This window comes from Aspergillus affinis (assembly GCF_023601865.1).
Source record: "Aspergillus affinis strain CMG 70 chromosome Unknown NODE_78_length_175604_cov_91_438064, whole genome shotgun sequence".
NCBI classification, from domain to species: domain Eukaryota; kingdom Fungi; phylum Ascomycota; class Eurotiomycetes; order Eurotiales; family Aspergillaceae; genus Aspergillus; species Aspergillus affinis.
Window position 1 is genome coordinate 1 of NW_026515859.1, and position 23,744 is coordinate 23,744.

The 23,744-nt window shown below is 47.9% G+C and overlaps 10 protein-coding genes across 10 annotated transcripts; 6 read left to right on the top strand and 4 right to left on the bottom strand.

The window, feature by feature from the left end:
* Window positions 1-1,853: 1,853 nt before the first annotated feature.
* On the bottom strand, window positions 1,854-2,342 carry KD926_010161 (uncharacterized protein; the record flags this gene model as incomplete). The annotated part of the gene is made up of 1 exon (XM_053102677.1): window positions 1,854-2,342. The coding sequence occupies one exon, from the start codon at window positions 2,340-2,342 to the stop codon at window positions 1,854-1,856; it is 489 nt and encodes a 162-aa protein (XP_052953809.1).
* Window positions 2,343-2,667: 325 nt separating this feature from the next.
* On the top strand, window positions 2,668-4,925 carry KD926_010162 (fungal specific transcription factor domain-containing protein; the record flags this gene model as incomplete). Its single annotated transcript, XM_053102679.1, has 5 exons — window positions 2,668-2,764; window positions 2,865-3,674; window positions 3,735-4,155; window positions 4,214-4,502; window positions 4,560-4,925. 5 exons carry the CDS (start codon window positions 2,668-2,670, stop codon window positions 4,923-4,925), a joined length of 1,983 nt encoding a protein of 660 aa, XP_052953810.1.
* A 129-nt stretch (window positions 4,926-5,054) lies between these two features.
* KD926_010163 (nuclear transport factor 2 family protein) lies at window positions 5,055-5,486 on the bottom strand (the record flags this gene model as incomplete). Its single annotated transcript, XM_053102680.1, has 1 exon — window positions 5,055-5,486. One exon carries the CDS (start codon window positions 5,484-5,486, stop codon window positions 5,055-5,057), a length of 432 nt encoding a protein of 143 aa, XP_052953811.1.
* A 2,220-nt stretch (window positions 5,487-7,706) lies between these two features.
* On the top strand, window positions 7,707-9,252 carry KD926_010164 (uncharacterized protein; the record flags this gene model as incomplete). The annotated part of the gene is made up of 3 exons (XM_053102681.1): window positions 7,707-7,844; window positions 7,914-8,045; window positions 8,119-9,252. 3 exons carry the CDS (start codon window positions 7,707-7,709, stop codon window positions 9,250-9,252), a joined length of 1,404 nt encoding a protein of 467 aa, XP_052953812.1.
* Window positions 9,253-10,401: 1,149 nt separating this feature from the next.
* Window positions 10,402-11,605, top strand: KD926_010165 (NAD(P)-dependent alcohol dehydrogenase; the record flags this gene model as incomplete). The annotated part of the gene is made up of 3 exons (XM_053102682.1): window positions 10,402-10,578; window positions 10,637-11,248; window positions 11,309-11,605. 3 exons carry the CDS (start codon window positions 10,402-10,404, stop codon window positions 11,603-11,605), a joined length of 1,086 nt encoding a protein of 361 aa, XP_052953813.1.
* An 84-nt stretch (window positions 11,606-11,689) lies between these two features.
* KD926_010166 (uncharacterized protein) lies at window positions 11,690-12,521 on the bottom strand (the record flags this gene model as incomplete). Its single annotated transcript, XM_053102683.1, has 2 exons — window positions 11,690-12,258; window positions 12,314-12,521. 2 exons carry the CDS (start codon window positions 12,519-12,521, stop codon window positions 11,690-11,692), a joined length of 777 nt encoding a protein of 258 aa, XP_052953814.1.
* A 1,285-nt stretch (window positions 12,522-13,806) lies between these two features.
* On the top strand, window positions 13,807-15,575 carry KD926_010167 (Carboxylesterase; the record flags this gene model as incomplete). The annotated part of the gene is made up of 3 exons (XM_053102684.1): window positions 13,807-14,089; window positions 14,144-14,374; window positions 14,434-15,575. 3 exons carry the CDS (start codon window positions 13,807-13,809, stop codon window positions 15,573-15,575), a joined length of 1,656 nt encoding a protein of 551 aa, XP_052953815.1.
* Window positions 15,576-16,247: 672 nt separating this feature from the next.
* On the bottom strand, window positions 16,248-17,049 carry KD926_010168 (putative ubiquitin carboxyl-terminal hydrolase isozyme L3; the record flags this gene model as incomplete). The annotated part of the gene is made up of 2 exons (XM_053102685.1): window positions 16,248-16,948; window positions 16,998-17,049. 2 exons carry the CDS (start codon window positions 17,047-17,049, stop codon window positions 16,248-16,250), a joined length of 753 nt encoding a protein of 250 aa, XP_052953816.1.
* A 581-nt stretch (window positions 17,050-17,630) lies between these two features.
* On the top strand, window positions 17,631-18,240 carry KD926_010169 (GNAT family N-acetyltransferase; the record flags this gene model as incomplete). The annotated part of the gene is made up of 2 exons (XM_053102686.1): window positions 17,631-17,676; window positions 17,729-18,240. The coding sequence occupies 2 exons, from the start codon at window positions 17,631-17,633 to the stop codon at window positions 18,238-18,240; spliced, it is 558 nt and encodes a 185-aa protein (XP_052953817.1).
* Window positions 18,241-18,873: 633 nt separating this feature from the next.
* KD926_010170 (NAD(P)-binding protein) lies at window positions 18,874-19,650 on the top strand (the record flags this gene model as incomplete). The annotated part of the gene is made up of 1 exon (XM_053102687.1): window positions 18,874-19,650. The coding sequence occupies one exon, from the start codon at window positions 18,874-18,876 to the stop codon at window positions 19,648-19,650; it is 777 nt and encodes a 258-aa protein (XP_052953818.1).
* Between the last annotated feature and the right edge of the window lie 4,094 nt (window positions 19,651-23,744).

Here is a 23,744-nt window from a genome sequence, read left to right on the forward strand (position 1 = left end):
ACCCACCGAGCATATACCTACATTCAGTTGAATCGATAGGATATCTGCTTAGGGCAATGACCAAGTCAACCGACAGTTACTGTAATTGAATGTATAAGGGCTTCTAGAGTTGCCCTACCGCCATCTATTATTTTCAAAGGTAAGGTATTTAAGCATCATTAGTTTGATTTTTTATCAAACGAAACAGACTGGCGAGTTAATGTTTCGAAAAATAGTTAGACAAACGATAAGATTGCTCTTAATTGGTTAAAAATATATTTCATTCCAAATATACGATTAAGAAAGGAAAAATATTATTTTTTAGTACTAGATAATTATGGGAATCATCTTACTCCAGAATTTGACCAGCTATACTCTGAAAATAATATTATCCCTATTTGTATGCTACCTCATGTATCGCATCTCTTACAGCTACTTGATGTAAGCTGTTTTGCGATTTTAAAACGTTTATACGGAGGTAAGATGGCGGAATACATAAGACTCAACGTCAATTCGATTGAAAAAGAAGATTTCCTGGATATCTTTCCTATAGTGCGATATGACACTTACAAGGAGACAACTAGCTAAAATAGCTTTTTAGCTACTGAATCAGTCCCTTTTAATCCGAATCATGTGTTAGAAAAGTTAAATATTCAGCTTAAATCTTTATTATCTCTTGAACTACTATCAAATCGACTACTATCTTCCGGCAGTTATAGCGATCCTAATTCTCTCTAGACACTTAACAAGCTAGAGAAATCTAAATCTCGCATCGATTTAGACCTAGACCTTTTATCTGATAATCTCTCTTTACTTACAAAAAGAGAGATTTAGCACTATTACAATATAACAGTCCGATTGTTTTATTACTATCTTTTTCTCTCCGATCGATGCCACCAGTTAGAAGAAGCAAATAAGAAACAAGCAAAAAAAGGAATAAAAAATAAAAAGTAGACCGCTCACAAGGGTAGTCTGGGGAAGTTAGAAGAGATTCAGGATAATATTGGTGTTAAGAGAAACCGTGATAGTAATTATATATCTTTGGATCCAACTTCTACAGAAGCTATAGTTGAACCTGAATTACCTCAGATGTCTACTATTCGCCGCGAGTTTACTTGTTCTGGCTGTAATACGAAAGGACACAGGATTAACCAATACCCTGAGAGAGTTAGATAGTCAATTTTATTATTGTTTTGGTTCTAAATTTGCTGTTGAAAACTGTGATTTTTTTGAAGTTTTGATGAGGTGACCGGTCGGCCGGGAATCACGTTAAACAAACTTGTCTTTTACTAAGCTCCTTTGTAGACCGTCACAGCAGTAACGCCGACAATATTAAGTAAAGGTATCTTGTACTTCTTAGTCTTGTATGTACAGTCCATAATAAGCACGTAAGGATTTGTTTAGAGAGCTTAGAGGCAGGTTTGATGCGTGCAAAAAAGGTCTACTAGTCGATTCTCACTGTCAGTCATGTAATTAAAGACCCATTTGCCCTCCTCTGGCAGGACTGTAAGCAAAGCTTGTATAGGGGGTTGGCCATCAAGAAATTCGTGGTAAATCCTCTGGCGAATATTGTAGATGTCCCGTGGGAGTAAGGAGTCACAATTGTCGTTCTATCTAGCAGTCTCAATGATCTGTTGAGGAGAGATACCAGAACTCAGTTGTCCGCTAATTATATCGAGAAGCTACCGCACCTGGATAGCTCGGAGGCTAGGATGTGTATGTATTGGCGAAAGCTCATAATTGTGGGTTAAACTGATAACATCTAGCGACCAAGCTCTTGTAGAGGCATTTCGACGAAGTACAGCTTTGAAAGGGCAGCTACAAGCACGTGTATTTGTACGCCGAATGCGATCTTCGTCCTTGACCGTAGTTTTCTATGATCTGCTACGGTCGCACTGCAAATATCGTACTTTGATCTCTCCGTCTTGATCATATCGCCGTAACGACTTGGTGACTAACGCGTATTCATGCTGCTCGGTAAACTCGTCGATGAATGCCTTCAATTCCGTTTTAGACGGAAAGGTTCGGTCTGTCGGAGGGAGAGGTATCGCGACTTCGGGACCAGGAATAGCCTCAGGATTAGCTTCAGGGACTATTAAGCAGGGATCAACAGGAGTAATATAAATGGGTTCAGAAGGCGCAGGGTCAGCAAGAGGGTCTGCGGGAAGCTCAGGATAGTCTATAGCGTCCCAGAGGTCTCTAGGATCGCCAGGCGCGCCAGGATCCTCTAAATCATGCAGAAGAACCTCATATTGAACCTCACAGTCCGTTTCCGCGAGTACGAGGTCCTCGTTGCCCTCCATGACGGCGACGGCGGCGACGGCGCTGGTAGCGGAGCGAGAGGTGGAAGACGTGTGTTGCATGAAGCAGAGAATCTCGCGCGGGATCAAAAGAACGTTTTCTTATCTTATCAAGACGTGGCCTCTCTTTCCTAATTAGGTTTAGAAGGTGTGCGTGTAGCTTAGATTTATGCTCCGTGAGGTGGACCAGAAATATGCCTGAGGCATACACCGATCGTAGCCGGTCGCCCTTTCTGCTAGTTTGGTCCGCGATTAGCCTCACCGCCTATTATATATAGAAGCTAACCGTAATCGATGGCGCAAGGAACCCCGAACTCCGAAATGAGCTCCGCCCCCGCGCCCCAACTCCGAAGATCCATCGCAGCATCAGCATTCACCATCCCCCAAAATGCTGGTCTCTATCCATCTCCCATTCGGTGTTCACGATGAGTTCCCGGCGTCGGAATGGGAAGCCCGCCTCCTGCGAGCCCTGTCGGAAGGACAAAGTGCGCTGCGACCATGTCCTCCCCGTTTGTTCGCGCTGTAGGCGACGTAAGATCGCCAGTCGATGTTTCTACCACCCGGCGCCTCTCACACGGCCCACAGCGCATGCGACAGATGACGGGACTCCTGTTTCAAATGCTGCACCCGCAAGGGCAACTTATACGCCTGCGACAACCACATCGCCCAGTTCCGAGGGGATCAATTCGCAAACCGAGGAGCCGTTCTGTACGTCGGCGACCGATAAGGCCCTGCCGACGGGGTATCTAGGGCCCACGAGCTTCGTCGCGACGTTCGAGGATGATCGCGAATTTGTTTCTAGTCCGAGTGATGTATTGCGGCAGGATGGCGCCGAGAGACTCGCCGCGTTGCCTGGCCTGTCGCCATACTGGGTCCACAAGGCTGGGGAGGTGCTTAACTGTCTAAAAGATTTCACTACAATCTCACAGCTCGTCGAAGAGTATTACAATATTAGCCAGGCAGCGGTTATACCCGCCCCGTTAGTTATGAACCCGTTGATCCGCGTCAAAGCCGCGGTCGAGGAGTGGCAGGTCCATGGGTACCAGACTAGCGACCAGGCGACGACTATTCTTGCAAACACGGCCCAACCGTTTCAGATTCCACCCATGGTGGAGGCGAATGAATTCTATGAGCTATTTACTGGGTCGAGATTGCGGTTGGAGATTGTGGGTGTGATTTATGCCATTGCAGGTCGGACGTCGATGTTTTCGCTGGCGAGGGACAGATTGCCAAGTACTAATTGGCTAGTTGTTCGGGAGAAGTTCGCGAGGAGAATGATGGTGGCGAGTGATATCATTCTACAGATATGTAGGATACTCACGCCGGTGAATGATTTGACGATATGGTTGATGTATGAGAATCTGTTACTGTCTAGCGTGGTGCATGGGGATTCAAGTAAGTGTTTTCCTTCAAGGTAATGGAAGATCATTTCATGCATGCTAATCAGAAATTCAGGCTCCGGGAAATGGCATAGACTGGGTGATTTATCCAGCCATATGTTCGAGCTAGGTATTCATCGGGATCCTCAACAATTGAGCGACCTCCCTGTATTCATTCTAGAATCGCGTCGACGCATTTTCGCCGCGGCGTATCAACTCGACAAAAGCGTCGCCACGTTCCTAGGGCGACCACCGAGAATATCGTGGCGACATTCTGACTGCAGTCTTCCGCTTGATCTTGCCGACGATTCCTTGGTTGGGGGTCCGTCGGAGTTCGAGCTTGCCTCGACATCCATTGATAGTAAAGGATGGAATGTGCAGAATGTCATCCAGCGAGCGTCCTGGATTCGTGTGCGTTTTCTCATAAGTACATTCCGAGAGGAAATTTTGGAACTTTCTCTACAAGGACCGACTCGTGAGATGGCAGATCAGTTAAGGTGAGCCGCTCCCTGCTTTTGAGCTTTACTGTGAAATCTTTTACTCATAAATCACTAGGGATATTTCCTTCCGTTGCCATCAAGCATGGAACTCATTACCTAGTCATCTCCAGTATAACCCAAACTGCTGGGACAGTGTATTCTCCATTGATATCTGTCTGATGCTTTCGGTGTGCTACCTGGCCTATCTTTACAATGACTTTCTCATCCAGAGGCTACTTGTCCAGCAAGACCCCGAAGCCCAGACCTCATTGTTAGACGTGAGCTCGACCATTCTATCCACAGTCTTATCCTTCGGCATTCAACGTGAACACGTGATTGATATTCAGCGGGACTTTATCTGGACTGTATGCCCCCCCCTTCTTCTCTCTTTTAGCTCCACTGAACAGACTAACCATCCTCAGGTTCTCTTATACGGCTTCCCTAGCGCCGGTGTCCTCACAAAAGCCTTACAAAATCAAGCTCGAACCGGCCTTCCCATTCCTTACAGTGGCTCGCGATCCCGTCTTATTCGTGACCTAAGCGTCTTCATCTCCCATCTAGAAACCATGGCGAGACCGGGAATTGCGAACCATGAACTGTTCGCCCGAGCTAGTCGAGTCATGTCGAGTATCATCGACGACATCTTAGAGGCGAGAGAGATTGTTCCGTCGAATGCACCAGACCCGGAGACTATGCCGTCCGTTCTCGACGGGTTCGATATCTCCGATGATCTGAAAGTGCTGGATAGCGTGGACTTTGGGGCGGTGTTTGATCAATGGATATTCTAGCTACGCATACACATACACATAAGATGAACGACCGATGACGAGTTTCCGAATATTTGAAATACTGAATTCTTTCCTAGCCGCTAAATAATCCAAGAAATGAATAACACCCCGCAAAAACGGATGACTCAATCACGCAGACCCCTGCTGCAACTCCCCCACCCTCTTGAAAATAGGACTCGGGTCCAAAAACACTTTGAAAAACTTCATCCGCTCATCTCGCACTCCCTTCCCGAACACAGCCAACCCTTGCACTTTTATAACTTTCTCCTCCGGGTCCCCCTTCAGCACGTACTCGATATTCGCTTCCTGGTAGATTCGATCCTCCACCACGTCGACATGCCCGATGGTATGTTTCATCGAGGCGAGTGTCTGGAACTGCTGCCCGAAGAAGGCGATGATCTGCGCGTGACCTTTAATGGGTTCTTTGCCCGGGAATATCATTTCGCAATCTTCGGTGTAGAATTCGGGGACGGAGGTGTGTGGGTTCATGGAGTCACCGGAGGCGTGGTAGGCTTGGAGCCATTTGAGGACTTGGGTCTGGATTTCCGAGGTGGAGGACATTTTGGATAGTATAGGTGCTTTGGGTCTGATGGGGCTGTTACTTAATTCTCATGTAGTACGATTTGTGAGGCTGGGTTAAGCAAAGAGAGATATACATACATTGAAGAAGAAAGGATGAACCGACTTCAGAGTCTCTTAGGCGTGTTTCAGACTATATGTATATAAAACTCAATTGCTTTTTGAATCCGAATTGAATAGTAAATCTTCTTTAGCCAGGATGACAGCATTACTTATATGCTTCACATCACGCAGTTACATAAAGAGCCACGACCAGGTCCCCCCAACATGCATTATAAATCAAGCGCTTATTCGGGAAGGAGACCTGGATTTGTCAGATAGGAATTGGCTTCCTTCGCGCCGATCCGTCTTCCAGCTGAGCTAATTACTGTAATCCAACGCCATGCTGTGTGCCGATTGTCTAACTGCAGTATATGCGAGACTTTTCATTTGACGCACATCCCACTTGGGTGCGGGATGAGCATGAGTCGAAAGGACTAATGTGGCCCGAAACCTCGATTGTTCGAGGGATGGATAGTTTGAAGGGGTAAGCCTTCCAGGCGCATGCCAACGGTGGAGACAGTATGTGGATGCTGGAGATTTTATTGGTAGATGAGAGGATGATGTAGAATGAGTCGACTTTCTAGCGCGTGTGCTAGGCCTGATGCGCATTAGTTCGTGTTGGTGGTTTGCTTATCAGCTGGTTTGTAGTATTGATGTTGATGTTGATATCTTGATCATTATAATCTAAATTATATTACTGAATGAGACGCTCTTGCTAGTTCTCCCGGAATTTCTATTGCCAGTGTTCTAGATCAACATTTACCATATGTATGTAGTAGTACCATGCCGGTGACTGTTCGGTCTAGAATGCCGGAATTGAATGACAAAGATCTGAGCTTCAAAAGAGTGAGCATACCCCAAAAAGAGATCATTCATTGTCAAGTTACCGCGGTCTAATTTATTCGTCGTGTTTTTGCGAATGGCATTGTAAGCAAGGGGCTGTTGAGGCGGGCACTATCTTGAACATTGGGACTTGTTGCAACAGGGGAGTACCATGAAGGTCTACTGGCTATAATTGCTCACTATTTGAACGGCTCATAACATAGGATTAATTAGCTCCTGGACCATTCTTTGGGCGATGTTTCCTCGCAGCTCGTCCGCGTTGGGAGGAGAATTACGAACATATTAGAAGCACCAAAATCAGCTAATTCAAAAAGCCAAGAGGAGGGGGGAAAACCCCCAACTACAATTTTCTCTATCTAACTAAAGGAGGAAAATAGAAAGGAATGAGAGAAAAACAAAAATGAATTCCCAATACTGATTCCGACACGGGGAATCGAACCCCGAGCTGCCGTGTGAGAGACGGCGATGTTAACCATTACACCATATCGGACGTTGTTGAAAAAATTACGCTCAAAGACCCTAATCACACATGCAGCTAGTTTCGGACAAAACTCTTGGCATTTGGAAAAGCCGGCTGTCCTCCTCACAGACTCGGTAGCTAGTAGAATAGATCGATTACTTATTTCCGCTTATATATCCCTATAGTATTCCTCGGCGGGGCAAAGTCCTCGAAACTAGCTCTGAGTTCTTAGCCAAGTGACATTGGTGGTTTAGTGGGAATCAAATAAGGGTTACATCCTACAAACATATATTTGGTCATGAGTACTCCATTGGAAAGTTCCATTGGGTTTATATTCATGTTGTGAGCCAAGATTAATATTGACAAAGATTACAATTAATTAAAGAGATTGCTATAATGCGAATGAGACCACGAAACAAAGAAAAAAAGACAGCGAAACCATTCAAACCCCTTTGTTCGAGATATCTAGCGATATCCTCCAAAACCCGCTTTATTCCAGCATCCTTTATCACCAGCCAAACCGGAGATGCAAGAAACCGAGTCCTTTGACCAAAGCTCATCTACTTACATATCAATCTATTGATTATCGCTCCAATTATACTCCTGAATCAAGACTGACACTCTCTTTCACAAAGTTTCCTTTATAGTAGTTTGTCCAACTCAATCCTTGTAGCCTCGTCTCCTGCGTTCGAGAGAGAAGAATGCTTTGTGTTAGCAGGCCATTATCTCTCTCTTCATTATCTGAACATCATAGATTAGCTACCTTTCTCTTCCGCTTTACTCTCGATTCCATAGCAAAAAAACCTAACATTCAGGACCTTCGAAGTCCAACAAGGTACATAGTATCATCAAACATCATGGCCAAGAGTCCAAGAAAGTCGGGAATGACAAAAAGCCAACCGATTCATCGAAGAAGTGCACGGATTCGAGTAAAGGAAGGAAAGTCATCAAAAGCAAAGACACGGCCTCCTTCGCCGAAATTACAACAACCCAAGGTAGGTTGTCAATTTTTATTTCACTTTCATTCGAGATACCAGAAGAAAACTAAACATGGATATGTCTAGGCGAACCCAGTGAGTCGGAAACGAAAGCGAGGAACTGAGACAGAACCGAAACCCTCAAAGAGACAGAAGAAGGCGCATGAAAGGTTATCACGTCAAAAGTCAATCCAATACAAGGACATTATTAGATTACAGGTGGGTTAACATCTATGTTTGCGTTTAATATGTGAGCCACGCATCACGGCAACGAAGCTAACTAGTAATATAGTCAGTTAAGGTGGGGCTAAAAACAAACAAGGCCACCTCTATCCTGTACTGGATTCAGCATGAAACGTGGCCGGAAATACTCTTTGAAGCCGACTCAAAAAAGAACATAGAGAATCTTATCTCGTCGACGTCTGAATCGCCAACCGAGTTGACTGAGAACGCCGAACGCCAACACACAGACATGGAAAGATTCCTCAACTCCAAGGGGAGCTACCTGACTAGTCACGGGAACGGAATCGCAAAGAATGATGCACTGAGATGTATCAAGCTGTTGGAAAGAGGCTGTGAGACGCCCAGAGACACGATATTCGAGAATGGTGACTCTTTCAATTACATCAAACGCATACTTCCAGAGAGGAACGAAATTGCAGTTACCCAGGTGATTGGTCAGTTGGTCGTTCCCTGGGCGGAGATCGGGATTGTTCGCGGCCAGGTTGGATTCACATGCTTAATTGACAGTGTCAAAGAACTCTGGGATGGATCGATCTCCCTCGACGAAATTGTGCACGGGCAGCAACTGGACGCAGGCAGCCTCAAGGGTGGACAGTATCAGATGCCAATCCCGCAACCCGACTATTCGGTCGGATTCTTGAAGGAAGCGTTCACCAAAAGCCAGATTGAGAAGCTTGCGCCATTCTTAGGTGGATTCTATAGCACATCCCCTTTCAAAGGCACCGCCGAGATGCTTTTCCCATTCTTGGTGGTAGAGGTCAAGTGCGGTAAAGTGTCTCTCGAGTTAGCGGACCGGCAAAATGCTCACAGTATGTCTCGCGCTTTGAAAGGCGTCGTGGACATCTTCCGGCTCGTGAAGCGGGAGAAGGAACTCCATCGACAGGTCCTGGGGTTCTCTATTTCCCACAATCATGACCACGTGAGGATATATGGTCATTATTCTGTGATCGAGGGGGAAAAGACAACATACTACCGCCACTCTGTGCGTGCATTCAGCATCACAGCGCGAAACGGCAAAGAAAGATGGACATCGTATAAATTCGTCATGGCTTTGTACAACGACTGGGTGCCAGCCCATTTTCAGCGACTCAGTTCAGCCGTGGATGACCTACCCGCGGGTGTCAATTTTGATAAGATCAGTTCGAAGTCCGCTCAAAGCCATCGGAACAGTGAGGTGTTGTAGGCACCGATGGGCCTATTAGCCTTGAAAGTTGGCGATTCCGTGTTTGAAATCACCATGGCGCGTAAGTCTACCAACAATTGAACTTTCGGACTTAATCAGAGATGCATCAAAGAGAGGAAAGAAAGATAAGCCCTTTCTCAGTTATCAAATACCCAGTACAGCACTCCTGAATCCCGCCACTCCCATACTTGAAGAACAGAGATAAACATCCAAGGGCGGATCATGCAACCTCAAAAACAACCCTAGTAGACCGTTAGCATGTCATGATCTAACCTCCATAACCCCAATATCCGGACTCCAATGTAAGCCTAAAAATAATCAATGGTAAAAGTCTCCGAATCACCCCGATGGCCGAGACCATGACCAAGAAAACCTTAATTAAATCCCCCCCGGTCAGCCACCTGCAGGTGGGAAAGAAACCACGTTCCGTGGCGTCATCTGCCCTGGTTAAGAATTTTTAGCAAGTTTCGCCGAGCTGGCGGCGCTGTGCCGACCAGGGCCGGGTGGAGAACGCAGAAGCGGCCAGCAATCAGCATAACTTAGTGCCAACCGCGGCATTTGAATTTTCAGAGTCGGTGGAAGACAAAAGAATTCTTGATAGACCTTCTAGCCAATCGATGGGCGTTGTGGGCACCGGGTCCACGGAATGCGGCGGTAGAGGGCTCCACATGGCGACCGCTCCGTTCTTCCGGCTAGACAATTCCGCGTAGATTCGACAGGGATTATGCTGACGGAATGTAGGCTTAAAGCCGTTGGCTTACAGTTAGTATAAGCCGGACGATAGTGATCAAAGGTGATGTCTCAACCTGATTAGGATGGGGGAGTTTGTATGTCATGAAGTCGGCGGGCTTCAAGTGAATGCACTCCCGTTGCGAATGGCAACTGAGCAAGAAACGGTCCACTGTCATCACGGACATAATGGATTTAATTCTGGGGGTATGTGGATCACCTCAGTACCTGAATTTCTAATCTTTTGTTCCGACTTTCCTCTGGTACCCCTCCGAGACGGTGTTGCCCCCCCTATTTTCGTCATAGGTTTGTGGCCACATCGTCTACCTATAAAGGTCCTTGAGTACCCCTTGGGAATCAGACCCTTCTCTAGATTTGATCGACATCCATTTCGATTAGCATATTTTAACTATATTCAAAATGGCCGCTACCGATTACAAGTTTGAGGGCTGGATGGGCCTGGACTCCTCTGCCGTCGAGGGTAAGATGGTGTGGAAGGAGTTCGAGCCCAAGCCTTGGGAGGAAACCGATGTCGACATCAAGATCACTCACTCCGGTATCTGTGGATCCGACCTGCACACTCTCCGTAGCGGATGGGTATGTTTTCATGCGCCCAGAGATGCATATAACATGATGTGCTGACTTGAAGAATTAGGGCCCTACCCAATACCCCTGCTGCGTCGGCCACGAGATCGTCGGTACTGCCGTGCGTGTCGGCTCCAAGGCCGAGGGAAACATCAAGGTTGGCGACATCGTTGGTGTCGGAGCTCAGAACGATTCCTGCCAGGGCCGTAAGGGTGACTGCGAGGCCTGTGCCTCCGGCCTGGAGCAGTACTGCCCCAACAACATGGTCGGAACGTACAACAGCACGCATCTGAACGGCGGCACGGCCTATGGCGGATACGCTCTGTACCACCGTGCTCCCTCCCACTTCGTTATCAAGGTGCCCAGCAACATCTCTCCCTCCGTCGCAGCCCCCATGATGTGCGGTGGTATCACCACCTACTCGCCTCTGCGCCACTACGGCTGCGGTCCCGGCAAGACCGTCGGTATCATCGGTGTCGGTGGTCTCGGTCACTTCGGTATCATGTTCGCTAAGGCCCTCGGTGCCGACCGCGTCGTGGCCATCTCCCGCAAGGACAACAAGCGCGAGGATGCCCTCAAGCTCGGAGCCGATGCTTACATCGCTACCGATGACGACAAGGACTGGGTTAAGAACAACTCCCGCTCTCTGGATCTGATCGTCTCGACCGTCTCCTCTTCCAAGGTATGTATCTTGCCACATGCACGCATCCTGTCACGAACAAGTGAGCTAACGACATGATAGATGCCCCTTGTCGACTACATCTCCCTCCTCAAGGCCAACGGCAACTTCGTCCAGCTTGGTGTTCCCGAGGACGGTGCTCTCGCCATCCCCGCTTCCGCTCTTATCATGAAACGCGTCAAGTTCGGCGGTTCCCTGATCGGTAGCCCCAGCGAGATCCGTGAGATGTTGGAGCTTGCTGCTGAGAAGAACGTCAACACCTGGGTCCAGGAGCGCCCCATGAAGGACGCCAACCAGGCTGTCGTCGACATGGACGCCGGCAAGGCCCGCTACCGCTATGTGCTCGTCAACGAGCAGTAAGCGTTCGAATGAACAAAAATGACACTTGTAAATAGACATAATAGAGATAGAGTATGACGAATGAATTGAGATGCCTCACCTACCTTACACAATCTCTTCAAATGCTTGAACTGTATATTTCTCGCCAGAGACTATCACTGTTGCCCCTGGAGTGCGCCACGCACCCGTGCCTTCTCCGTCGAGATTCTTCATAGATGGGAGCTCCTCCCCCTTGCCGGGGAGTACATATCGTGGGACCCATCCGGCAGAGGAATCCCATTCTTCTCGTCGAGCACTGACACCCATGCCATCCTTCACGGAGATGTCGCCAGAGCTATGCGATCGTCCGATATTCTGTGTTTGACGGATAACAATGTAGGTACCCCAAACTCTAGCCAGGAATGTTCTAGCCACCTCTTTCTCTTCACCCTCCTCGATATTATGCTTCGACTCAAGAACCCACGAGATACCTTTCCCCAGACCCTCCGGGCCTTCTCGGAAGGTCAATTCTCTCCACACTTCCTCGTATTTAGTCACAGGCGCACCGGGCTTATCGGGCCTCGTCATTGACCCGATTTCCAGATCATCGCCGTTCGGCAGGGCAGAGAACGTCCCGCAGTCAGCCACGTTGAACGAATTGTGCGAGTCGATTTCATGTGTGAATTGAACGCGACCTGCGAGGCCAGTAAATAAGCTTTTTGACTGCGCATGTCCTGAAGGTAAACATACTAGACTCCTGACTATCCACGATCCGTTGCCCCGCAATGGCCCAGTCGATATCACCTGAGGTCTTATCCACGCGGAGATCAACGTACCAGCCTTTCACGGACATCACGACGGTGTCGGTGGTTTCGGAGGCCGGTTCGGGGATCCAGCGGATTGATATCCGGGTGGAGAGACGGCTATCAGATTGGGGGTTGGGGGATTGAGAGGACATATTGGAGTCTTTTTTTTTTTTTTTTTTTTTTTTTTCAGTGTTTTATATGATGATTGATAGATGGCGAGGTTGAAGAGATGATGGAGAGAGAGAGAGAAGGCAAGAGAAAGTGAGGGGTGGCTTGTCATCTGCCCCGCACCGGTGGGCAGCGCAGTGATTGGATGGTGGGGCCGAAGTATAGAGTCACGGGATTCAGATAGGGTGGCATCTCAGCATTCTATAGCATCAAATGTGGTTGACTGATAGAGAATCCTCGCATGTAGCAAATGAATTAGACCCTTGTCGATGACAATAGAATTGTTTTTTCTGCGCCACGAACTCAAAAAAACGGGTATTTGAGCCAAGCCACATTTGGTATTGACAATAATTGCTGATGTCGGAGAATAAGAACTGGGAAAGGGTGTGGACCCATTCGATCTATATGAGAGCTGAGTCAGCTGACAATATTGAGATTTGACGGTAAGTGGAATACTGTTGGCTGATGCTTGCCTCCGCCCATCCAAACTAGTGAGTTGACCACCAATTTCCTAAAAGAGATGTTTCGTAGCCGGATGTTCAGGGCTCCAGGTTGTTGAAAACTCTCAGTCCCCATATAGATTGTCATAAATGTTAGGTCAGATAGCCAAGATCAAGGCAAAATTGCAGGTTGCCATGCATTTTGCAAATGAAGCTGCCTAGAGCCATAGAAATGTCCATGGGAGGCGATGAAGCTTAGATACAAAAGGTCGAGGGGGCTGTACACGAGAGGATAGGTAGATTTGGACAGATGACCAACACGACATAAGAAAACGAAGCCATACAAGGCCTTATAAAGCTTATTCGTAACAGCTGGCAGTTGCATGCATAGTATGCAGGCTGTGCACACTCTCGTCTCCTCGCGTCGATCCACTTTTATTGAACTATATTTCGATGAGAGTGACAACTCAACAAGCCTGAAAGCTCTTGGCATGACGACTTAGGGGAGAGCTCAAGGCCTCCAATGCAACCTTTTGGGCATTTTGCATCATTATGCACCCTGGCAGGTAGCCGTGCTCCTCCGCATTCAGTTCCCACCCACTGCGTTGGATCCGCGGATGGCCAAGGAAGGATCCACCTGCCTTGGTTTATACTTTATCCTGCTGGATCTCCACCAGATCAGGCAGCCGTGGGTTTCCGAATTATTGCATCGTCACTGCCGCAATGCATTGTAGATCCTATAAAATCCAGCGAGGTCGGGAGCGCAGACGCTTGCCGAAACATCTTTTGCAACTCCTCTCCGCGACAATCCCCAACCCCGTCTATCAATATGACGCCGTACTCTGTTACTCTCGGTCTACTCCTCCTTTTTTGCGCCTTTATCGAATATGTAGACTGTCAAACAAACCCTGCTCCCACAGTGGTCATCCCTCAAGCCACAATTATTGGCACTACGACCACTCTGCCGACGGCTACAGCCGCAATCAACAAGTTCCTGGGTATTCCATATGCTATTTCGCCTCCGGACCGGTTCGAGCCGCCTGAACCAGTGGAAGATTCAGATGATACAATTCGTGCCACACAGTGGAGGGACAGATGCTTTGAACAGACGAGTGCGCAATGATCGGGCGTCGTGGTAACTGAATTTCGAGCTAATGGAAACATAGGTGGCTCGCCTACAGCGCCTGGGGACAACGTGGTTTCAGCCAGCGAGGACTGCCTGTACCTGAATGTGTATGCGCCAGCGAATGCAACCGATGATGGAGATAAAGCGGTTATGTTTTGGATCCCTGGCGGTGCAATGCAGTATGGCCACTCGGGACAACCCATCTATGACGGTTCTGGATTTGCCGCATTCCAGGATGTGATTTTGGTCACCATCAACTATCGGACGAATAGTAAGTGTTTTGAAGAGATTCGAGATAACTCCTGTGGCTCGGGCTCACCGCATCTCTAGTATTTGGGTTTTCCAATTCCCCGGCTATCAACGATGACTCCAAGAACGTCGGCTTGTATGACCAACGTCTCGCGCTTGATTGGGTCAAAACTAACATCGCTTCCTTCGGCGGCGATCCCTCAAAGATCACCATTTTTGGCGAATCTTCGGGCGCATCCTCTGTTGACCGGCTCATCACTTCACCCCCGGATCCGGTTCCCTACCGTGCGGCAATCTTACAGTCAGGACAGGCGTCGGTGAGCCCCATGGATAATCCGGGTTTACCAAACTGGAAACAAGCCGTCGGTTATGTCGGGTGCAATAGGACGACAAACGAGGCAGATGAACTGAAATGCATGCAAAGTATCAATGGTTCCCTGATCCATCAGGTTGTCCAAAAGCATGCTTTATCCTTCTTGCCCGTGAATGATAATATCACTCAACGGGCGACCCCACTTGTGGATGCCCGCAGCAAAGAGCCATCAGCTGATGTTCCGACCATCATAGGGAGCAACTCCTATGAAGGTTCGATATTGTCAGCGGCATACTTTCAGCTCGCTATGCAGCCTAATGGGAGTATATCATTCCCTATTATCGTCCAAAGTCTTACCGCATTCACGTCGCCTGAACTTGTGGCTTCGATCCAGGGGAACCTGGCTGCTGCTTTTGCAGAGAGTCCCAAGGCTCTGTTCTTTTACATGGCACAATACATCACATACTTACTCTTCCAGTGCCCCACGAACCTAGTCTCGCATGCCAATGTACAGGCTGGAAGCCCCACTTACCGATACTATTTCAACGCGACCTTTGCGGATACGCAACACTTCTGGACGTTTCCTGAGCTGAACATAACCAACATTGGCGCCATCCATTCGGCGGAAATCGGTTTAGTGTTCGGGACTTATAGCATCTTTGGCGGGAATGCAACCAACGACGAGATTGCTTTGAGTAAATTCATGCAGGGTTCGTGGGCGAATTTCGCCAAGGATCCTTTCGCTTCCGAGGCGCCCGGATGGACTGAGGTCAACAACAATGGAACCGCGGATATTGGCTGTCTGGGGTGTTCTTCGAATCCAACCGGCGCGAGTGTGATATCGGAAAGTGTGGATGCGAATTGTTCCAGCTATTTCCCGCTGTATAATAAGTCCCTTCCCCCATATTAGGGACTTTATCTTATACCGACCATTGCTTATACCATGCCTATCTCTCGTGCGTTTGTACTATTAAATCTTCTTGTTCTTCTTTCTTTCTTGGTGTATTTTAGAACTGCGCGGCCTTGGTCGTACAGTATTGGAAAATTGGGAAGAGATTGGTGACCACTGACGGGGCCATGATTTCATAACTTTGCGCACGTCGGAGTAGTCGGCTGACGTATCCACCGGTGAGGCCCTCAAACGTCAAGACTGAAGACTTTTCACCGATGTTAATGATGCATCACCGGCAGCGGGCGGCAATGTCCGGCTTGAATGCGACCTTCCCCATTGGGCGGCAATGTCTTGGCGTTGCTGGTCCTATATTCTGTGGGCCTTGTGGGAGGACTTTGGCTGCAGCTCAAGTGTTAAGAGACATTCTTTACTTGATGCTGCTGAAGCTGGTTAAACCTGACCAAGGTTCTGACAGGCAGCTGAGAGAATATCTACCAGGGCTTCATTTTCATGATTTTTCAAGTTCTCCCAACTGATGAACCGGACCCAAAAGGAAATCCCCACAGAACTCATCAAGTCACAGCAGGAGGTAGATAGCCTGATGAAATCGGTAGCAACCCGAAGAGCCGGAATTCCGTCTTTTCCCCGTCCCCACATTTCAGATTATTGTGGGTAGAAGACGCCAACTCACTAAGTCTCACCCACCCCCAAACCCACGATTGAAATCCCCCACCCGCCATCCACCGTCTTCGCAACATCCATATACTCCCCAACTGTCAACCTGACACCCGCCGGACTCAATAAATCATCGTTCGGTCCTAAATTGCCCCTCTCTAACGGTCCCGGCAAACCTCCATTTAACTCCCACACTTTCCCCCGCGCGTCCTTCACAAACGCAATGAAGTGCCCACTCGCGTGTTCTCGCGCACTAGGAACACTCGAACTACCTTGGACAGCGGCATCCATGTGCGCATCTTCCAGGAACTGGGAGTCGTAGAGTACCTGAGCGCGTTCCTTGGGAGGCAACCCGATAAGAGTCCTGCGTAACTCATCCAGCTGCGAACCAGACGTTATATATTTCCCATCCTGAAGGTTCAAGATGCAATGGAGCAGCGCCATCAGCCCGCAAGCGTTTCCGATCGTTTGTTTAATCCAGATAACTGGTTCCGAGGGCCCGTGGCCGGTATAGGTGGGGAGGGTAGATTTTAGATGCGAGCGGACGGGGTTGAAGATGGGCGGAGCGCAGAGGAAAACCAACGCGTTTATTGGACGGGGGATGGAGTTTTGGGGCGCGTCATTGTTGATGTTGAGGTCGAATATGTCGTGGAATGTAAGTGTTGTGGAGACGCCGAGGTTGCGGGATAGTTGGGCGAGAACTTCGGGGTTGTTTTCTGGGTCGGTTAGTGGGAGTCTGATGGGATATAGACGGACTAGAGATACCAATAGGGATAAATGTCTTTTTGCCGTTGATAATTTCGACTCCGGACGACATGATGGGTGGGTGGTTGGATGGTGTGCAGATGATGAAGCAGTTGCTGGTGAGAAGTTGGTGGGGCAGGTCAGGATGGCACATGATGGCACATGATGGCACATGATATCTGGGACTATATAGGCAGACTGGAATCCATAAAGTTGTTTGGTTGGATCATTGCATTAATTTTCATTATAGTATGGAATTATCCCATAAATTATTGCTGAAATTAAGTCTTAAACAGAGTCACCTCGACTAAAGCGCCGAAATCTGGCTCAGGTATACTGTAGTTCACGACTACTCCGTAGATATATCTTAGGTGGTACTAAATACATGGTCGATATGATAATAAACTCATTCTCCTTCTTCACCAGGAAAAATACTACGAGCATTACCGTTATAATTTATAGTGCCTTATGTTCCTTACCTGTCAGAGCTAGCCACTTTTGCTTAAACACAGACTGGTAGCCGTGGGGCGTCCTACGCCCTACGGAGTACATCCTACAGAGTATACTTTGCGCCTCGCACTTTGCGTCCCACACCACTTTCGACCACATAATTAGCAATTCATCAAGAACTATTTCATCAAAATACCTTTGGAAATGGCTCTGACACAAAATGCTACTTTACGGCCTGCTACCCGCGAAGGTTGGTACTTATTTACATATTCTAAGAGCACTCTCTAATACCTACACTATAGACGTGCCTGTTCTACTGGCAATGATGCGGGCAACTGCAGCAGAACAAAATGTTCCAGATGCTGTTACAGCAACCGAAGCCGATATGAGAAATGCGATGGGATTCAATCAAACACATTCCGATAGTCCCGAGAAACAAGTAAGCGGTGCGCACAATGGGAAAGCCTTGGTCGTTGAAGCTTCAGAAGGCGAGATTGCTGGTATGGCTTTCTATTTTACCACATACGTCGCATGGGCCGCGAAGTCTGGAATCTGCCTTGAGGACCTCTACGTGCTTCCAAAGTATCGTTGTAGAGGCTATGCAAGGCTCTTGGTTCAAGGAGTCGCAAAGAAGGCCGAAGAGCTTGGTTGCTCGAGGATGGAATGGCTTTGTTATAAAGAAAACGACCGCGCTCTGAGATTCTACCGTAGTCTCGGTGCGAAGGAAATGGAAGCTTTAAAATTCTTAAGGCTCGATGGAAAGGCGATGACCCGTTTTGCGAATGAGAGTGCAAATATGGATTGCATTAAATAACGCATTCTTTAGATTTGTTCCATGTGCATAGCTAGAGAGGGTTTTTTTGATAGGATTAAGATTAATAGACATGACCTCACGCTATGACTTTAAAATCTGCAAATCCTATTGATTAATCCAATGCTCTGAGCCATTGTAATTTTTTGGCCATGTCTCTCCAACTAAGAGACATACAACGGCCTAGGCCCCAAGCCTCCCGTCGGAATGGGGCGGGACCAGGCGCTTTCCTCCCCGGTCGGGCGGAATGCGGCAGCTTAACCAAAAGCGGGGGCTTGGGCCGCTGAAGCCTACGGCGTAGAGCGCTGGTATACTCGAAGTTTCTCATTTGTTGTTTGGAGACCCATGAGCAGTTCGGAAATATTCAAATTTCTTGGTCTCAATCAAATCTCTCTCGCGGGTTGTAATCGGCGCAGGGCAGTCAGTTAGTTCTGAGAGGATGATTTACCCTTGACGTCATACCCTTAGGCCCTGTCCTAGCGTTCTAGTATGATATCATCCAAGCGATTTCTTATATTAACCCAGCTCAATGCCCCTTAAGAATTCTAGAATCAACCTCGGTCAAACACTGATTTTCAAGACATATATTTTAACACACACACAAAAAAAAAAAAAAAAAAAAATAACCCGACGAAAATGGCCCGCATCTTCATCACCGGTTCCAGCGACGGCATTGGCCTGGCGGCCGCCAAACGCCTCGTGGAACAAGGGCACTCCGTCGTTCTACACGCACGCAACGCCGACCGCGCCGCCTCCACGCAACAAGCCGTTCCCAACGCCGAAGGCGTCCTCATCGCCGACCTACGCTCTATCGCTGAGACCAAGAAACTCGCCGAACAGGCCAACGCCCTGAACAACGGGAAACCGTTCGACACGGTCATCCACAACGCAGGCATTGGGTTCGGCGGGACCTCGAGTCGCGAGATCACAGCCGAAAAAATCTCCGCTGTGTTCGCGGTCAACACGTTAGCGCCGTATATCCTCACATGTGCGATGAAGCGGCCGACGTCGCGGTTGCTGTATATGAGCTCGGACAGTCACTATGGGGGTGATAATAGCCTGCGGAACGTGACGCAGTCGCACTCGTACGGGGATAGTAAATTGCACGATATGATGCTTGCGAATGCGTTTGCGAGACGCTGGGGCGAGGAGATTCAGGTGGTTAGCATGCATCCTGGTTGGGTGAGGACGAAGATGGGAGGCACGATGGCTCCCGGGGGACTGGAGAAGCCGACGAAGGCCCTGGCGGCGTGGGCCGCTGGAGAAGGGCCCTTGGCGAAATTGAAGAGCGGGACGTTCTTCACTCCTAGTGGGGAGGATACCCCGGATTCAGCGGCTGGGAATGTGAGTAAACAGGAGGAACTGTTGAGCATCTGTCAACAGGTTTCGGGGGTGTCGGTTCCGGAGAATTGAAGTATGGTGTAAATATTATGGGTTTATGACACAACATGATTCTGTTCATGCGTTTTTATGCAAAGAGAGATTCTTTCCCTATATATTCTATACAAGAATCCAAAGACAAAGACAAAGACAGAGACAAAGACAAAGACAAAGAAAAACATACAACAGCGGGGATTCGCTTAAGTACAGCTGAGCGGACGGGAAGCCCTGTTCGATACTGGACCATGAGAAGTCAGGAAAACCGCAACATTGCAGGATCCCATATATCTGGTATTCTTGGGTACCTTTTCGGACCTCTGGTAGCGAAATCAGTCTGAATGTTTGACTAGATTCTGTAACTAGCCACTGTCCTTGTTCGGAACAGCCAATCAACTCAGGTGTCCCCCAGGGATCATCAGTGTCCCAAATCCTCTTTATTATCTATCTCAGCGGGGTCTTTGAGGCTATAGAGACAGCAGTACCAGGGGTTCAGGCTTATCATTTGCAGATGATGTAGGTCTTCTAGCCCCAGGGTATTCAGTGAGAGAAACATGCGAAATGCTACAGCGGGCAGCAGAAGTAGCGATCAGCTGGGGCCAGATGCATAAAGTCCAGTTTGACGCAGAGAAAACAGAGGCAGTCCTCTTTACCCGAAAACGGGGCCAGGAACTCAGGGCCTATCCATTAGGACTAACTTCAATCCTACTATCGCGTGAGAGCTCAATATCTTGATACCAACCCTCTATATGGACCTTCCCTTTGAAGATCACACATTGAGGAAGGGCCCAACCAGTAGAGTTAATACATTCAATCGAAGTGACCCATGCTCGATTGCCTGGCTGTACGAAAGATGCTTTTCCATAATAATCAGCTCTAGTAATTACTTGAGCAGTAGCTACTAGACCTATAGCGAAGCCAGTCTCGTCAAAATTGTAGATATCTTCCTGTGCGACCCCATGTTGCATTATAGTGATTTGTACGCAATCAAACTACTCCCTAATAACTTTAAGATCTTCGCATTTCGCTCGTCGAAAATTGTAGCGTCGAGTATAGCGTGTTTTTATTTCATTACGTCATTTAATAAATGTAGAGATTCAGTTCTCTCTGACTGTCTGAATAAACGTTGTATCCCGCGCAGTAAGAAGAAGATTGACCATTTCTCGTATATGCGAAGGTCGGGAAGGCGTCTTACGTCAATCTAGCGATAGAATCTATTGTACAAGCGATTCTTCTTCATTTTGAGTTAGTTTATGGCTGTTGGCGCGAGTTTCTGAGCGTGAAGTTCTCCCATTTAGTCATCGACGCAAAGTTTCATGGCAGATATCAAAACACGTGCAGCTTCACGAATACTGCGAATTTTTGCTTTTTTAAAGCAGAGATAGCAGTTAGGATTCTCCCCTCTTGCTCGGCTGAATTTCTTGATTTTTGACGCGCTTTAGGAGGCATGGTTGGTGGTTGAATTAGATGAGATTTTTGGTCGCGTCCAAAACGCGTTAGGTGTCACGCTCGGTGGTGTGCCACGCTTGGTAGTGAAATACGTTAGTTTATTGGTGACCTCGCGCAGTCAAGAGGGACAAAGGAGAGTATGGTTTGGCCGTAATGGGTCACCTGTCGCTGCAGTCTTTGACTGTAGCGTCAGATAGGGCCCCATCCGCGCTCCCTTATAGGTAGGCAATGTGTCTGTATATTGCAATATTTTCTATGTACAGAGGGAAGGTGGGAGGGAGAAAATGGAGTCTTGACTGCGTGAGAGATGATGAGCTACCACCAGAGGTAAGCAGTTGACTCCCATGAGGCAACCCCAATAAAACTACTCCCTTAAAACCCTACGAGTTGGTCAGGCCTTGGAATTAGTTAAACCTGTCCGGAGCTTCGGAGCGGAAAATTCTGAAACTCCGAGGTAACCAAGCAATACTAATGGCGGATCGCGGGTGATCGACCTGCTTTTAAATACCCAGTCTACGCCGCGAACCTTCTATGATATTTCATCCTCTTAATTTCCTCCTGGCAATCATAATATGTATTTCTTGTTCCGTGGAAAAATTTACACCCGCTCAAGACAAAGCGGACAGAATTGGATTGCCCAATACAGCTATGTTTAGACGCATGAGACAGACCGAGCCCGACAAGCTCTCAATAAGACTTAGCAAAACACTTCAACCTCTCGCTGTGATTCCTTGGGGAGCGCTTGCAATGTGGCACCTTGGCGTCCCCATTGCCGTTGGGGTAATGTGCACTTTTGATACTAAAATATGAAACCGGTCATGTTCTTGCTAACCATCTTTCTATCGTTGTAGGCCCCCATGATTGTGGTGCTGGACGACGACTACACAGTCACCATTGAAAGGCTTGAAAGCGCAGGATTCTACCGAAGTGCTCCAAATCGTGCCCCTCCTCCGGAAATCATGGAGAACCATCCAAACCCACAGCAGATGCTGGAGGAAATAAATGCTGGCTACAACCGCTTGGATCGGCATTGCGCGGTATTTGATTATCCACTTGGTGATCCAGCAGAAAAGAGCATGCAAGTTTACTTATTTCCGAATTCCTTTGCGCATATCTTTCAAGAAGATATTCCCCGTTCTTCGAGCAATATAGGGGATGCAGCGCCAACAAACCGATATGGAACCTACGGCAATCTTCACTACCCACAGGAACGGACGCTAGTGGAAAGCTTTGTCAAGGCTGCGATGGATGAAGAAAGAGAGACAGGTTTTTCTGCGTGGGGCGAGTCACTGAGGTCCGTTCCTGTGGATAGTGAAGATTGCCGTAGGTTCCATATCGGTTTGTTGGCGCTGTACGTGGCTAGGTAGCGAGCGACACGGAAGCCGAGAGACTCTGCTTCGACTCGAGTTGCGAGAAATGGCTGTAAGGAAGCGAAAGAAAAAAAAAAAAAAAAAAAAAAAAAAAACATACAACAGCAGGGATTCGCTGGTGGTCACCCACCCAACTACTAACCTGCCGGCGTGTGGCTTAAGTACGGCTGAGCGGACGGGAAGCCCTGTTCTCCACACCCTGTGGTCGTATGTACTAAATTTGGAGAATTTGTGTTAGGTATGCGAGTATTCACTCATCTTGTCTTTGAAAATATGTACTGCGAAGAGCGCCCAGCCGAGGATAGCTGAATCATAGTCGCTTGGTCCGTCAACGCGTCGTTCAAAGCAGCCCGATCCTCGGGTTTGATAGTCGCCAGTTTGCTGTCGGCTCTTTTGAGATCTTGGAGTGTCGCCTCCCGATTTGCCTGATTATTATTCTGTGGACTGGAGCTCATCTCGGCGGAGGATGGAAGGATCAGTCTGATATCCTTGTTTAACTTCGCGCACGGGTACACATGTGCCGGTGGTTTACTGGATGATACGATTTGAAGGGAAGAGAGATGTATATCGCAATTTTCGGGAATATAGATATTTCCTCGACTAGAAGTTGAAGAGGGGAATCGATAATGGGAGGCGTTGTCTGGCTATTTATCATACAGCTACCCCGTTTTGAGCTCGAATGTAGCAAATCCCCAGGTTAGCTCATATTGCGTAAACTAGACTCGGCCGCCATGCGATGGAGATTGGTTGATGTGTTGCAAGCGATGCGCCTCTGTTATTGCAGTGGACTACGGTAGTACGGCCTTCCCCACGACGTTGACACAGATATATAGTTACCTACTTCACAGATAAGGTATGCCTACGACTGGCTAAAAGTCCATATTCCATGATCACATATTTAAATTCTTCGACCTTGATAGGGACATTTCTTGAGGAAAATGACACAGGTGAATATTGTTGAGGTGGAGTGTCTAATTTACCCCCGGTCCATAGTTCAACAAGCCCGTATAAGGAATGTATCCGAGGTAATATACACAGCACAAGCTGGAGCCGGTACCTGTAATTTCTTTCGCCTGTTTCCATCGTAATGTGTGGCTTCTACACTCAGTATTAATGGAAGCTACCTACCTATCATATTGATTCTGGTTTGCTTAGGTCACTACATTTGAAGCCTTTTCTATTTCACTATAAACTACGCGCAGACTTTGATGCTGAAGCAACATATGAGAAAGGCCACTGATGTGGTGATCATTCTAACACGGCAAAAAATTGTTGATTTTGCCAAAGGATTGTTTTGCCCGGCTGGCTCCA